The 14,800-nt window shown below is 41.2% G+C and overlaps 1 protein-coding gene across 2 annotated transcripts; it reads right to left on the bottom strand.

The window, feature by feature from the left end:
• Positions 1-3,919: 3,919 nt before the first annotated feature.
• On the bottom strand, positions 3,920-14,787 carry mapk11 (mitogen-activated protein kinase 11). 2 transcript variants are annotated; one of them, XM_017441216.3, is made up of 13 exons: positions 14,523-14,787; positions 11,627-11,628; positions 9,545-9,674; positions 9,390-9,448; positions 9,142-9,253; positions 8,415-8,444; positions 8,280-8,327; positions 8,082-8,196; positions 7,924-7,995; positions 7,729-7,808; positions 7,527-7,605; positions 6,398-6,571; positions 3,920-5,061 (listed from the first exon to the last, which is right to left on the bottom strand). In XM_017441216.3, the coding sequence occupies exons 1-13, from the start codon at positions 14,631-14,633 to the stop codon at positions 4,988-4,990; spliced, it is 1,086 nt and encodes a 361-aa protein (XP_017296705.1). In that variant the 5' UTR covers positions 14,634-14,787; the 3' UTR covers positions 3,920-4,987. The 2 variants fall into 2 exon arrangements, with proteins under 2 accessions (XP_017296705.1, XP_037837258.1); XM_037981330.1 differs by lacking the exon at positions 11,627-11,628 and having other exon boundaries at positions 14,550-14,787.
• Positions 14,788-14,800: the final 13 nt, after the last annotated feature.

Here is a 14,800-nt window from a genome sequence, read left to right as displayed (position 1 = left end):
ACTCTCTATTTCTGAATTGAGAAAGCTCCTCGGATGAGAAGCGAAACGTCTTCAGCTACAGAATAGAAGTCCAGTTGTTTTTGTTTTTTAACGTTTTTGAATTTACCATGGCCTGAATGACTGAGAATCTACACCAGCATACACTACACTACACTAAACTATGCTATGCTATGCTATACTATACTATACTATACTATACTATACTATACTATACTATACTATACTATACTATGCTTTGTTATGCTATGCTATGCTATCCTATGCTATGCTATGCTATGCTATGCTATGCTATCCTATGCTATGCTATGCTATACTACACTACACTACACTATACTACACTATACTATGCTATGCTATGCTATACTATACTATACTGTTATGCTATACTATACTAGACTATGCTATGCTTTGCTATGCTATGCTACGCTACACTATACTATGTTATGCTATACAACACTATACTATACTACACTATACTACACTATACTACACTATACTACACTATACTATGCTATGCTATGCTATACTATACTATATATTTAATGACATACTTTGCTGTTATGTTGTAATACACAAAATTAAATAAAACTGGTCTAAATTATGCCAAATTAAACTATACTCTACTGTACTTTACTATACTATGCTATAGTGTGTATGCAGTTACATACTATACTGCATAATACTAAACTATACTATACAATGGGTGCATGACATCTATGCTATATGACATCTATGCTATATTTTACTATACTACACTGTATCATACCATGCTATACTATAATACAATATGTTGTGGCGCTATTTTATACTATATGCTATTTCACTTCATACTATACTATATTATGCTATGCTACATTATACTATACTATACTATACTGGACTGTACTGTACTATACTATACTATACTATACTATACTATACTATACTATGGGTGCATGTTATGACATCTATGCTATATTTTTCTATGTTATACTATACTATGGTATGTACTATACTATATCATGCCACAGTATAATGTGTTATGACAGTATTTTATGCTATGCATTTTCACTTCATACTACACTATACTATGCTATATTATACCATGCTATACCATGCATGATATGTTATGCGATAGTAAACTAAACAATATCATACTATAGTATTTTATGGTTGAGGGTTTTTCATCGGAGAAGAGTTTCCTGAAGATTTAACTTGGCTCCAGAGATCTGGATCACTTTGAACAAGGGCCCTGTAGAACTGAATGACCTGGACTTAACATGTCCATCCCAAACCATCACACAAAAATCTTAAATCAGACAATTAAAGACACCATTTGGACATCATTTTTGTATATAAATATAAAAAAACGTGACACAAACATAGACAGTTGTGGCAAAGAGAAATCATTGAGTTTATTCCGCTGAGACCTAAACATTGAAAGTTACGTACCTGTTGAAAAAAAATCAACCGCATCATCTCCACACTGCGAGCGAACATTCAGTTCAGTCTGAAACTCAATTGAATCACATGCCGACACGTATTCAAATGTCACCACTAACTTATGACATACACACAGTATACATATACATTCAGTTTGTATTTGCTATTCAAAACCATCACGTGTACAACGTTCAGATACTGTAGCACGTTAACATTCAAACTCTGAGACACGTTTGATTCACTAGGACTGTTTTTAACACTTTGCATCCAGTGTTAATGGACTCAGTTTGTAAACGACTATTTGTAGCACTTCAGGGTTGAGAAAAGTCGAGAGGAAAAAGTGAGAATGCGCTTTCATTCAACGTTTTAGCGCTGCAAAAGTTTCAGCGAGGCAGAAAAGCTTTGAGAGGTTACCCAAAACACAGTTTACCCGAGGACAGCATCTTATACGCAAAAATTCTGACTTTATTGAGGTTTGTATGAGTTTATATCGAAAAATGCAACGTTTTTGTTTGTATTACAACTGATTAAACTCAGAGGAATAAGCTAGCAAAGCTAACTTCTAGCTAGCACTTTAGCTAACCCGTGGGGGAACATTTGCTTCACAATAAAAGCTCAGTTAGTCAAATTAATAAACTTAGAACGGCTGAAAATGCTTTAGCTTGTGATACGAATGCCTAACTGCAATTAGCATTAACGAATCTCAATCTAACACTTTATTTAACTCATGCTTTGCAGGAACTTGGTAAATTTGTTGCAAAGCAATAACTTTTTTCTTTTAATTTTGACATTAAGAGCTTCCACGTCATGTTTTTGTGAAAAGCAGCTCAATCTGGAGCGTTATATGTAAAATTACAAGACTTTACTATTCAGAATGGTCTCTGTGACATTTATCATTATAATCTTCCTCTTTTTTTGACATTTTCACTGAACTCCAGTGTTTGGTTTAACCCAACGGGGGAAAAATTCCACCTCAGCAAAAGTTTTGCATCACTAAAACTCCAACGTGTAGCAAGATGATTGACATGTCGACGAGGAAGTGAGTCGTTTGCTGTGAAAATCTGCTCTCAGCTCATGCTCAGCGTACAAATGTTATATGATTAGCAGCTGCTTGACTTGATTATGGGTAATAATGTCGCACTAAGCTATGATCTACAGCAGGATACAGAATTCCAGCTAAAGAAAATGACCGTTTTGTTGATGCTGATTTCGTTAATTAATGTTTACCCTGATATCTGCCAAGCATTTGGGATCCTACTACTACTACTGTTGCGACACAAAGAGTATCTCTGGAGAGAAAAGCGGAGATTATTGATAAATCTTGGGTACGATTTGGCAGAAAGGCGAATTCACTTATAATTCACTTTTTGTGCCTTGAAAAAACAACAATGAAGCAGTTTGACCTTTTTTTCCACAGCTTGTTGTTAAGAGTCTTAAATGCTCAGTTTTTGGTGAATCTTGGGTACAGAATCACTGAGCTCAGTCTTGAGACATTGAAGGTTAAAAGTTATCAAAAGCTTTTTGCTACATGAAAGCATGTGGGCGTGGCCAAGCCTCAAAATCTGACCATTCGCCATGAAACATCACGGTGTAATAACCTCCACATACAAGGTCATCAATTAATGAAACTTTCTGTGTGTCATAACAGACTAGTACTAATCACATTAACGTGGTCAATTTGTGACATCACTTTAGTCCCCGCCCCCTTCCAACAGGAAGTAACCTGTTTTCTTGTTGGAGGTTGTCCTTTCTTCTCTTTCACTCATACTAATTTAAGCCTGTGTCGGATGACAGAACAACATGATGCAGAATCCTGCTCTCAGTACTGACTGGTGCCTGAATGATGTGGGCGTGACAGAATGGCGAACGCGAATCCCTCGCCGTTTGCATACGGTTGGCTCTAAATCACACATGCATTATCCGATTTGCACCAAACTAGATATAAATGGTCTTTGTTAACCTCTGAAGAGGCCAATAGGATTATACTGGATGTTGACTCTAGTGCGCCCCCTATAATAGTCCAAGAGTTATATCTCCCTGACACCTCATCTGAGCTGCATGAGATTTTTTGTGCATCACCAGTGAGCACTGTTGCACACGTTAGTGTGGTAATTTAATGACAACACTTAAGCCCCGCCCACTAAGGATTTCTGGGTGACTGTAACTCAAAGGTCAAACAATACAACGAGACTCCCCATGGGTCAAGTATCAGCCTTTTTAACTTCAAGTTCACAAGGTCAAAGGTCAAGGTCACAAGAGCCCATGTGCTCTAACTTTTCAACCGTTTGACGTAGGACAATTTGACTGACCATCACCTGCACTAGACACAAGCTCTGTATCACAACAAATGAAGCTGTTTTGGCTATTTTTTTTTTAACACAACTGTCTCGCCTTATCCCGTTCCTGTCACCTTTCAAACTGTGGTCATGTAGGGAAAAGATTGATAGCAGACAGGAAACTGGAAACAGAGTCAAAGAAAAAAAAACAACTACAGTTATTTTGGAAGAATCTTTCATTCTGGCAGCATAAGTATCCCAGTTTTTTTATTTAAATTTCCACTTGTTACTGTCTTGGTAGTTTATTGTTGTTGTTTTTTATGAGGAAATAATCTGTGGAGTAGTGTAGACATGGCCTGTGACGTCTGACCAGTCCAACCTGCAGTTTGCATAACGTTGTTTTTAATGTTTTGTATCGTTTGAACACCCTCTGGAAACCATTTCCAACAGTCCTTAATCATTGTAAACACATATGTGGACTGCAAAGGGGCGAAGAAAAAGAGGAAACTTAAAGGAGCGATGCTAAATCCGGCAGGTTGACCAACAACCAAGCCATCAGCAGAAACTATTTCTGAGGTTTCTGCGTAAACAGAAACTTGCAGGGCAGACCCCTTTTTTTTCAAGGAATGTATTAATTATCTTGCTAATTAACAGCACAGTCGGTGTTTACTGTTGCACAAGCAGGAGAGGAAGAGGAGTAGCTTGTTTTTGTCCAGAAATGGAAAGAAAAGAACGGATGAAAAGTTGCCACCTCTGTCCTCAAACCTCCGTCTAATTCAACATTAATGATGGAAAATGGAGATCAGTGATTACAATACAGTACCGGTTATATGATGTGACCTTAAAATGCTCATAAACCATGCAGCAGTGGTATGCAGGCAGTCTTTAAACATGGATTCCTTACAGGAAAGCTGTTTATGGCGTTGATGGGGGATGAGCATCCCTGTTGATACTTTGGAAATCCTAGTGAGTTTTTCATTTTTTTTATTTAATACCCTTCCATTAACTTGTAAACACGGTTCAGTTAGTTGCTCCCTTATATGACTCGTGTCCTCTTCGCTCCTTGACGCTCAACAGTTCCTCGTTTTACTTTCTGTGTGCAAAAACGGGAAGCAACTTTCTGCAGGGGAGGTGTCCTAAAATGCTCCCTGTAACCATCGAGCCCCGATCCTCAGGCTGAAGTCAAGTTTCCTTCACTTTCTTTTCCGCAGTCCATTCTCAGTTTTAAAAAACTAAACAAAAAAGTGGTCCTTGTCCAGGTGGAGGATGAGGCGGAGCAGTGAGACGCTTTACTGCTCCACCTGAAGACTATCGGTCTTGCTGCCGGGTGCTTTAAAGCTTTTCACCTCTTCGAACACCAACTCTGTGGAAAAACAGGTGAGAGAAGTCAAGGTAGAAAAACCATATTAATGACATCACAAAGTATCTTAAATGCTGTTACATCTGTGGAGTACTGGAGCTCCATGATATTTGACAAACATGACATGGTAATATCATTACTGAGCATTAAAATAACAACATCAGGTTCAATAATAACACATTTTTAACAGGATGTTGCACAAACTGGTTCCATCGTGATCAGGATGTTATCACGTTTTCCTGCAGCAGAACATAAAACGAACTGGGAACGTACCTTCAACTTACAGGGTATGTACCTGGTACTTACTGGGTGTGAAGATATAAAAGTACTTACAAGGTACCAGGTACATACCTGTTAATTACAGGCTGCCTTCAGGGTACATACTGGGTAAGTACTCGGTAATTACAAGCTGCTTTCAGGGTACGTACTGGTTAGGTACTTGGTAAGTACCTGGTAATTAAAGGGTTCTTTCAGGGTACGTACTGGGTAAGTACTTGGTAATTACAAGCTGCTTTCAGGATACGTACTGGTTAGGTACTTGGTAAATACCTGGTAATTAAAGGCTGCTTTCAGGGTACGTACTGGATAAGTACTTGGTAAGTACCTGGTAATTACAATCTGCTTTCAGGGTACATACTGGGTTAGTACTTGGTAAGTACCTGGTAATTACAAGCTGCTTTCAGGGTACATACTGGGCAAGTACTTAGTAAGTACCTGGTAATTACTGGCTGTTTTCAGGGTACATACTGGGTAAGTACTTGGTAAGTACCTGGTAATTACAAGCTGCTTTCAGGGTACATACTGGGCAAGTACTTAGTAAGTACCTGGTAATTACTGTCTGTTTTCAGGGTACGTACTGGGTAAGTACTTGGTAAGTACCTGGTAAGTACCTGGTAATTAAAAGCTGCTTTCAGGGTACATAACGGGTAAGTACCTGGTACTTACCCAGAGCATACATGGTAGTTACATTCTACTTTCAGGGTACATACTGGGTAAGTACTTGGTAAGTACCTGGTACTTACCAGGTAGGTACATGAACAATCATGGTACTCTAATGGTACATACATGGTACTTGCCAGCTACTTATTCAGTACATACCTGGTATTTATAAAGTACATACACGGTACAAACCTAGAACTTACAACGTACCTCAGGGACCTGGCAGTATTATGATGTGATTTGATACACTGTACTTCATACCTGGTACTTACTGAGTACATACCTTGTACTTATTGTATCTGTACTGAGTATGCACTGATACGTTCTAACGGGCTGTATTAAGTATTGCATATATTTTATGTATTTACCAAAGACCATGAATTAAATCTAAATAAATTACCTTTCCATTCCTCTAGAGTTCGGTCTTTGCTCTCCAGCGTTTGGTCGTAAGGCAGCGCCTCCGGTTCGTCGTCCGGATCGTGGTACTGCGAGAAGTACGGGTGCGACAGCGCCTCGCTGGCCGAGATCCTTTCATCACAGTCCAGAACCAGCATGCGCTTCAAGAGATCAACGGCTGACGGAGGGACAGAAACGAACAGATGGGCCGAACGGGGCTTAAATTTATAAACCTGAACCTCGAATCGAGTTTATATCTGCTTGTTGTTTATTCCACATTTAAACAAAACGACTCAGAAACTGAGAGCTGGAGAGAAATTGATTTGGACAATCTCTCTTTCTGAGAGTTGCAACCAAAACCCTTCAGTTTCCTTGTTATGTCTAAGGCAGCGATAAGACAAAACACATGTTGTCTTCACAGATGAGCACGTTTTTATGACATTCGTAGACATTCCAACTCTAAGGAAAATTTCTCTGGGACAGTCTACTGCCTCCCTGTTTCCAAGAACCCAAAGGAATACGTTATTGATACGCAGCTCTAATAAGACCAGCATCGGCGACGTCTTTTACATAAAAATGCCACAACTACGACACAATACAATGAAACTGCAGACGATGTTAGCAGAGTGTAGCATGAGATTGTGAGGTTGGTATGATTGGGTCACCGCTGTGTAGCTTTTGTTATTATCACATGTATGCTGTTGGGTACATTAGAGGATCTTCTTACAGCCACATATCTTTAAATACCACAAATATTAGGCAGGAGTATTGGTCTGAGTCAGTGGTTCCAGGGTTACCAATCCTGGTCCTTAAGGAACACTTTCCTGCTGACGTGCAAGGAAACAATGAAAATCTGCAGGAAAGTGTTCCTTAAGGACCAGGATTGGGACCAGGATTGGGAACCCTGGTCCTTAAGGAACATTTTCTTGCAGGGAAACAATGAAAACCTGCAGGAAAGTGTTCCTTAAGGACCAGGGTTCCCAATCCTGGTCCTTAAGGAACATTTTCCTGCAGGTTTTCATTGTTTCCCTGCTCCTCAGCAGGTCTTCAGGTTTTGTTAATCACTCATTTATTCAGATCAGGTGTGTCAAAGCAGGAAACAACTAAAACATGCAGGATAGTGGTCCTCTCACCTTGTGGGTTCGCTCCTCTGAAGATCTTCTCCAAGTCCTGTGGAGGCATGAAGGGCAGAGACTGGATGTACTTCTGGGCCTACAAACACAGACCAGCCTCAGCACGCACATATTTACCGCTCAACCAAAAAACCACGTCAACAGAATGACTAATCAATCACGACAGGTGTTCTGTTCCCCGTCCCCGTCTTTTCCGTCTCACGTGTTCGGAGCAGATCTTTTTCAACATCTCCGGCGTCGGAGTCCCAACCACCTCCATGATTCTCTTCAGCTGATCGATATCTTGGAGCGGGAAGCGTTAAGGCCCATCAGAGTCAAAGCTCGCCCGCTGCGGCTCGTTACGGCATCCGCGACACTCGGAGATCGGTTAATCTGATTTCGTGACGATGAAGGATACAGTCAGTGCCGGGAAACAGGACTTTTCCCTTCAGCAGCTCTCCCATAATGCAACCGACCGACCAGATATCAACTGGAACAGAAACAATGAGCTTTATTTGGTTCTTCTTTAGCAAGTCTGCTGCTCACAAAAAGCTCCGTAATTTCATCTTATCTCACCATTCTGATTGTAGTGCATCCAGTTCAGCATGATCTCTGGCGCTCGATACCAGCGGGTCGCCACGTATCCCGTCATTTCGTCGTCTGTCTGTCTAGCCAATCCAAAATCGAGGATCTGTTGGGAACAAAGACAATTTCTGTTTTAAAGTCATGCGGGGAAAGGTGGGATTTGTAGATTTTAGTGAAGGGGAGCCTTACCCGCAGCTCACAGTCTTCATTCACGGCCACATTACTTGGCTTTAGGTCCTAAAACAGACGTGGACGCGTCAGGACGACGCTCACCAGGAGAACAAATCGTATTATCTGCGCGTTTCTCCGAGGGTCTGCACTCACCCTGTGGATCAATCCGGCTGAATGGATGTACTGTTCGACGGGCGATGGGGTGGGGCGGGAGGCCAAGGGGAGGAGAGGCGAGAAGGGAGGACATAAAGGAGACGGAGGTCAAGAGAGCAGCTCGCCACATTAGCTTTTGTTTGCTCCGTGAGGCCGAACAGCAGCTGGACTCCTCCTGCGTACTTTGAGCTGTTTTAAAAACTTTCTTCCCCCATAGACATACCTGAACTCTTGAACTTCTTAAAAAATCTATATATTTTGATTAAAATGTGCTTCAGCTTACTGGCTCTATTTCTACCTTCTTGAGCTACTTTCAGTTACTGATTAGCTAATCTTAGCATCTTTTTTTTTGCAAAATTTAGGTGCTGTTTTGTACCAACGGTAGAATGGTAAGTCCATTCTACCGTTTTCTAGCTTTAGCATCTGCCTTGCTAATCGTAGCTACTGTTTTGCTGCTTTTAGCTTCTAGTTATTGTTCTGCTTTTTTTAGTTTTTAGCTTGTGTTCTGCTCATTTCCTTAATTTTATTTTGCTCATTTTAACCTCTCTTTGAATAATTTTGGCCTCTGTTCAGCTTTTTTTTAGCTCAGTTTTAGCTTCTTTGCCAAATCTAAGCAAACTCCTTCAGTACTCTGTGTTTTAGAGCATTTCTCTTTTCTCCCAGATAAACAGCTGACAGTATTATCATCCAGATGCGATGGAATATCACGATACAGGTAAGTATTTACCTTGAGGCCGCGGAGAAGCTGGTAAATTAGGAACTGCACGTGTTCGTCTGACAACCTCTGAAACTTCACAATGTTATTAAGGTCTGCACCCATCAGATTGGTCACCAGGTAGCTGAAAGAAACAGGAAATAGTCAAGAAAATAAAGGTGAATTGGGTGAGTTTGAGCGGTAGACGATGTGTTAGCCCCGTGTCCCTCTGCATGCCCCTCGTGACACCATAACCATCGATTTGTCGTAAAGAGACTTACAGTTCGTTGAAGTCTTCCAGCGACGCTGCAGGCGTGAAGACGTCCAGCAGCCCGATCACCTGCGGAGACGGAGACAGAGACGAGCAGAGCCGGTCAGTAACGGTGGCGTTGAGCAGCGTCCGTCTGGCCGCCTGCCTCCAGGTGTTCCTACTGACGTTCTCGTGTTTCATGTGCTTGAGGAGCCGGAGTTCCCGGTACGAGCGGCGGCTGTGGATCAGGGACTGGAAGGGCCTGGAGAGCTTCTTCACCGCCACCTTTTGCCGCAGGACGACGTCGTACGCCGAGCTGCGGAGGGAAGACGGAGACAGTTCAGACCCGCGTCATCCTGCTAAACGATCTCAGCGTCCAAACAGGGCACGCCTCGGTTTGACTGAGCAGTTTCTGACCTCGATTAGCTGCGGCAGCCATGTTGAACCGGACTGACGTGTTTAATGAACTCGTCTCAGCTACTACCACTGAATCTCAGCTCAATATCTACGAAACTGACTGCATTACAGCTTGTTTTATATTTCTAAGATCAGTTAGCTGTGGCGGCCATCTTGAATTGGGTCGACTCCACCAGGTAAAGCTAAAGTTTGCACCAAAGGTCCTAAATAATGAGCACACAGAACTCTCAGCTACTAAAACTGACAAGAAACTGAAACTGACGGACATTTTTATGTTGGCTAGTGCCGACTGGCTGTGGAGGCCATCTTGAACCGGATTGAAACCTAATCAGTCGTAAGCATCCTCTGCGAGTGCCGTTAAAATCCACCCAGTGGTTCATGAGATATTTTGAAAACTGAAGGAGGAACGAGGGAAGCGAGGGCGTCGGCGGTATTGTTTTTTCATCTCGCCTCCTTTGAAACGTAAATCCGCCGCCGCGTTTGCGGCCCTGACGTCTTCCTTTTCGAGCCCGACAGGACTCTCTGACAGCCACCAGAAAGTGGAACGGACAAACAGAAAGGAAGCGGGAGTAAGAATCGAGAAACGCTGCACGGCGCGGCAGAAATTCAGAAAAGGAAGTGAAACGTCGACTGGAATGAGGTGGATATTTCAGGCAGATCGGGTGGATTTATAATAAAAATGGAAATAACTCACACAGCATCTTTACAATCAACATATTGGAGTCAACTTTGCCTGTCTGTTAGCAAAATATCTCCTGAACCATCTGACAGATTTTAATGAAACCTGCAGAGAGGAATCATTGGATATACATCTACAGCTCATTACCTTTTGGAGCAAACCCCTATCAAGATGGCCACCACAGCTAATCGACATTAGCAGACACAGAAATGGCTGTAACTCAGTTAATTTCGCAGACACTGAGGTGAAATTTGGTGTGGTAGTAGCTGAGAGTCATTCACATCACACAATCCAAGCGCTACTCATTGCACAAGATTTTTGACTTGAAATCTGAGCAAATAACTCATGGAGTCAATCTTCCACGTCTGTTAGCGAAATATCTCACAAACCGATGGGTGGGTTTTAATAAAACGTTTGGGAATTGATCATTAGATGTAGCTCCACAACTGATTATGTTTTGGCGCCAACCCAATTCAAGATGGCCGACACAGCTTAGGAGCAGTAGCAATCACAAAAAATGCTATAGGTTTGTCGGATTTATAGCGATTGAGATAAAATTTGGTGTGGTGGTAGCAGAGAGTGCTCCGCAACTCATAGCTTGAGTGAAATGCTGACATGTGATTATTTGGGATTTTTTCCTGTTCATTTCCACCAAAAACACCGGAAGCGTTCAGCTCACAGCAGCTTTTATTTTGTTTTATTTATTCAAATAAATAAAAAAAAAAAGGCAAACATTAGCCCGGTTTGTCCAGTCCTGCACAGCCGAGTGGATCCAGGACGCCTGAAGTCACCTGCTGCTGGTTCCGGGCCGGTCTGCTCTGCCTGACGAGAACCAGAACCGGGCCCGGCGCATACCTCCCACCATACATGGCTGCGATCTCAGCACGCCGCCATTGATCCGTCCTCCTTTCGTTTTTTTGAGCTCAGCTTTCAACACGAAGTAAAGCAGCAGCTAATATCTGCTACTGAATAATTCAACGCGTTAACTGTCGAGGGAAAGCTATTTTTATAAACCTGATCAGTAAATTTGATATATTTTGTGTCTAATAATGGAAGGTTTTGCTCTACATCAAATTCAACAACAATATATATTTTTTTGACATTTAGGCTGTATTTTAGTTATTAGCTGTCACATTTACTGCAACTGATATCTAATTTTGTTCATTTTGCACCACTTTTAAAAATGTAAGCTGCACAAAATGTCAATTTTTTTGCGGCAAATCTGCTCAAATAATCCCTTGGGGGAGCTGGGATTTTTACAACACGCCACGAGGCAGAAATTTGGTTTAATTTAACCTCAACAGGAAAAAAACAAACGTGCAGGAATAATAAATTAATAGCAATAAAAATTACATTTATGGTTTTGTGTAGTTGTTTGCAAAAAAGTGTTGACAGAATTAAAACTTTTCTTTTGAGTAAACAACTAATGAAGCTAGAATTAAACAGAAATCTCATGCAATCTCAGAGTATGTGTTGGGGATGACTCTCAGCTACTACCAAACCGAATTTTAGCTCGGCATCTGTCATTTTGACTGACTTACAGCCGTTTTTGAGTTGGCTAATGTCGATGAGCTGTGGTGGCCATCTTGAATCAGGTTAATTCCAAAAGCTTGTCAATTATAGAGTGATTAAATTGAGTTTTATTAAAATCGTAGCATACCTGGGGCTGATATTTCTGTCTGAAACGTCTAAAACAAGATTCCTCTGTTAGATTCTGAATAATGTTTTATCTGGATGAAAGCTGCACAAACACCAGTCCATCCTGAGTCATGAAGCGGCGCTCAGATCTAATAATCCGACCTTAATCGACTGGATTTTTACAGACGCCAGGCCGACAGGAAGTCAGCGGAGGCGACTGTAGGTGTGGCTAAATGGTCTGAAGTGGTTTGTAATCCGACACAAACTCCATCAGACTGAAACTAACAAAACGAAGCTGCTTTCAGTCCAGAGACGATTCAAACTGAGATTTAAGCGTCTGAACAACCAAGTTTTGTTTCCTTATTTGAATGTTTCTTAACCTTTATTGCTTAAATCCTGACTCAGCATTCACACAATCCTACTTTTAGCTTTTAGGAAGCCTTTGGATGCTTTTTGTTACTTTCACCTTCCATTTTGTTATATTAGCATTTAGCTAGCCTTTTGCTGCTTTTTAGTTTTGACTACCCTTAAGTTACGTTAGCTTTGAGCTAGGATTTAGCTCCTGTTAGCTAACCTTTTGTCGCTTTTACCCACCCTTTTGTTACTTTAGCATTTAGCTAGCCTTTTGATATTTTAGCTTTTTTACTATGGCTTTGTTACTTCGGCTTTTAGCTAGCCTTTTGCTGCTTTTTGGTTTTGTCTACCCTTAACTTACTTTAGCTTTTAGCTAGCCTTTTGCTGATTTTGGGTTTTGACTACTTACTGTAGCTTTTAGCTAGGATTTAGCTCCTTTTAGCTAGCCTTTTGTCACTTTTACCCACCCCTTTGTTACTTTAGCATTTAGCTAGCCTTTTGATACTTTTAGCTTTTTTACTATGGCTTTGTTACTTTGGCTTTTAGTTAGCCTTTTGCTGCTTTTTGGGTTCGTCTACCCTTAACTTACTTTAGCTTTTACCTAGCCTTTTGCTCCTTTTACGTTTTGAATACTTACTGTAACTTTTAGCTAGGATTTTGCTCCTTTAAGATAGCCTTTTGTTGCTTTAGCATTAGCTAGCCTTTTGATACTTTTAACTTTGACTTTGGTTTTTCAGCTTTTACCTAATCTATTGCAGTTTTTTTGGTTTTGTCTATTCTTTTGTTACTTTAGCTTTTAGCTAGCCTTTTGTTACTTTTACCTTCTCTTTCGCTACTTTAGCTTTTATCTAGTCTTTTGCTGCTTTTACGTACTGTTTTGTTACTATAGTGTTTAGCTAGCATTTTGCTAGCTTTCACTAGCTTTTAGCTACATTACACTTCTTTGTAGGCTTTTGCTAGAATTAGCATTCAGCTAGCATTTTACTACTTCTAGGTTGTAGTTAGTGTTTTGCTACTTTTGGCTTTTAGCTAGTGTTTTTCATCTTGTAGCTAGCTTTATGATACATTTTGCTTTTAACTACCATTTTGTTACTTTAGCTTAAATTAGCAAGCTTTCTGCTGCCATTTGATGCTTCAATGTAGCATTTTGCTAGCTTTAGCTATTGCTACTTTAACCTTCTAGCTAGACTTGCTAAAATTTGCTTTTAGCTAGCACTACTTCTAAGTTTTAGTTACTGTTTTGCTGCTTTTGGCTTTTCGACAGCATTTCGCTTATTTTAGCTTGTACTAGCTATTAGCTTGTCTCCAACCCGCGATCGTTCAAAGATGTCTCCACAACAGGAAAGACTTTAAAACGTCCAAACTATTCCTTTAAGATCACAACTTAAAGACACTCGCAGAAAACTACAAAACCAAACCTTAAAACAGGTCAAACTGAACTATTTCAAACCATGCAGTCTGAAAGCGTTTACTATTGACGCGGGTACGCGCTCAACGTAAACACATGGCTGAATCGGCCGAAAAACACGTGTAAAGTTGACCGACATCGGGCGGTAAAAACATGGCCGTCAAAAGCCGTTTCCATAGCAGCTGGCGCAAATTCTTAATCAACGTAAATTATAAACGCCTTTAAAGTGTTCTTCTCAACCAACCACCGTTAAAGTTCTCGTTGCTTTATTATTATTATTATTATTATTATTGGATGTCAGGAGGAGGTAAATCGAGGTGACACGTCGCCATGGCAACGGCGTGCAGGTGAGGATGAGTAGGATGATGCAGGCTGACTGATCTGATGGTGCAGATCTGTTCCTGACAATAAGAGGCGAGGAAGAATGCCCCCCCCCCCTCCACCCCCTCCGCGCGCGCGACGCGGGCTGAAAACAAGCCCCGCAGACGCTCCGTATTTATTTATTTATTTACATTTATTTATTTATTTATATTTACCGCACCGAGCCCAGACTTTTCAGACAATAAAACCCCAGAAAGTGTGAGATCATGTAATGTGCGCAGCCTCGCCCCTCCACACACACACACACACACACACACACACACACACACACACACACACACACTCACCACAGAACCATAAGCTCCGGAGCCCACCGGCGTCAGGTTCTGGTACCGCTCCGGAACCTCCCACACCGTCTTGTTCAGCTCCTGCCGGTAGAATCCCGGTCTGGCGGACATTTTTCTCTCCCCCCCCCCGAACCGAGCTGCAGAATAAAGGCAGACTGATAAAAAAATTAATAATATTAATTAAATAAATAAAGAAAAAGGCGGAAATGAGTGAAGAGGAGCTCCGTCTGCTGCCGGAGCTGCTGCTGCTGCTTCACCGACAGACCCGGGCAGTCTGT

This window comes from Kryptolebias marmoratus, linkage group LG18 (genome assembly GCF_001649575.2).
Source record: "Kryptolebias marmoratus isolate JLee-2015 linkage group LG18, ASM164957v2, whole genome shotgun sequence".
In the NCBI taxonomy this organism is placed as follows: domain Eukaryota; kingdom Metazoa; phylum Chordata; class Actinopteri; order Cyprinodontiformes; family Rivulidae; genus Kryptolebias; species Kryptolebias marmoratus.
This window is presented reverse-complemented; position numbering and strand designations above follow the sequence as displayed.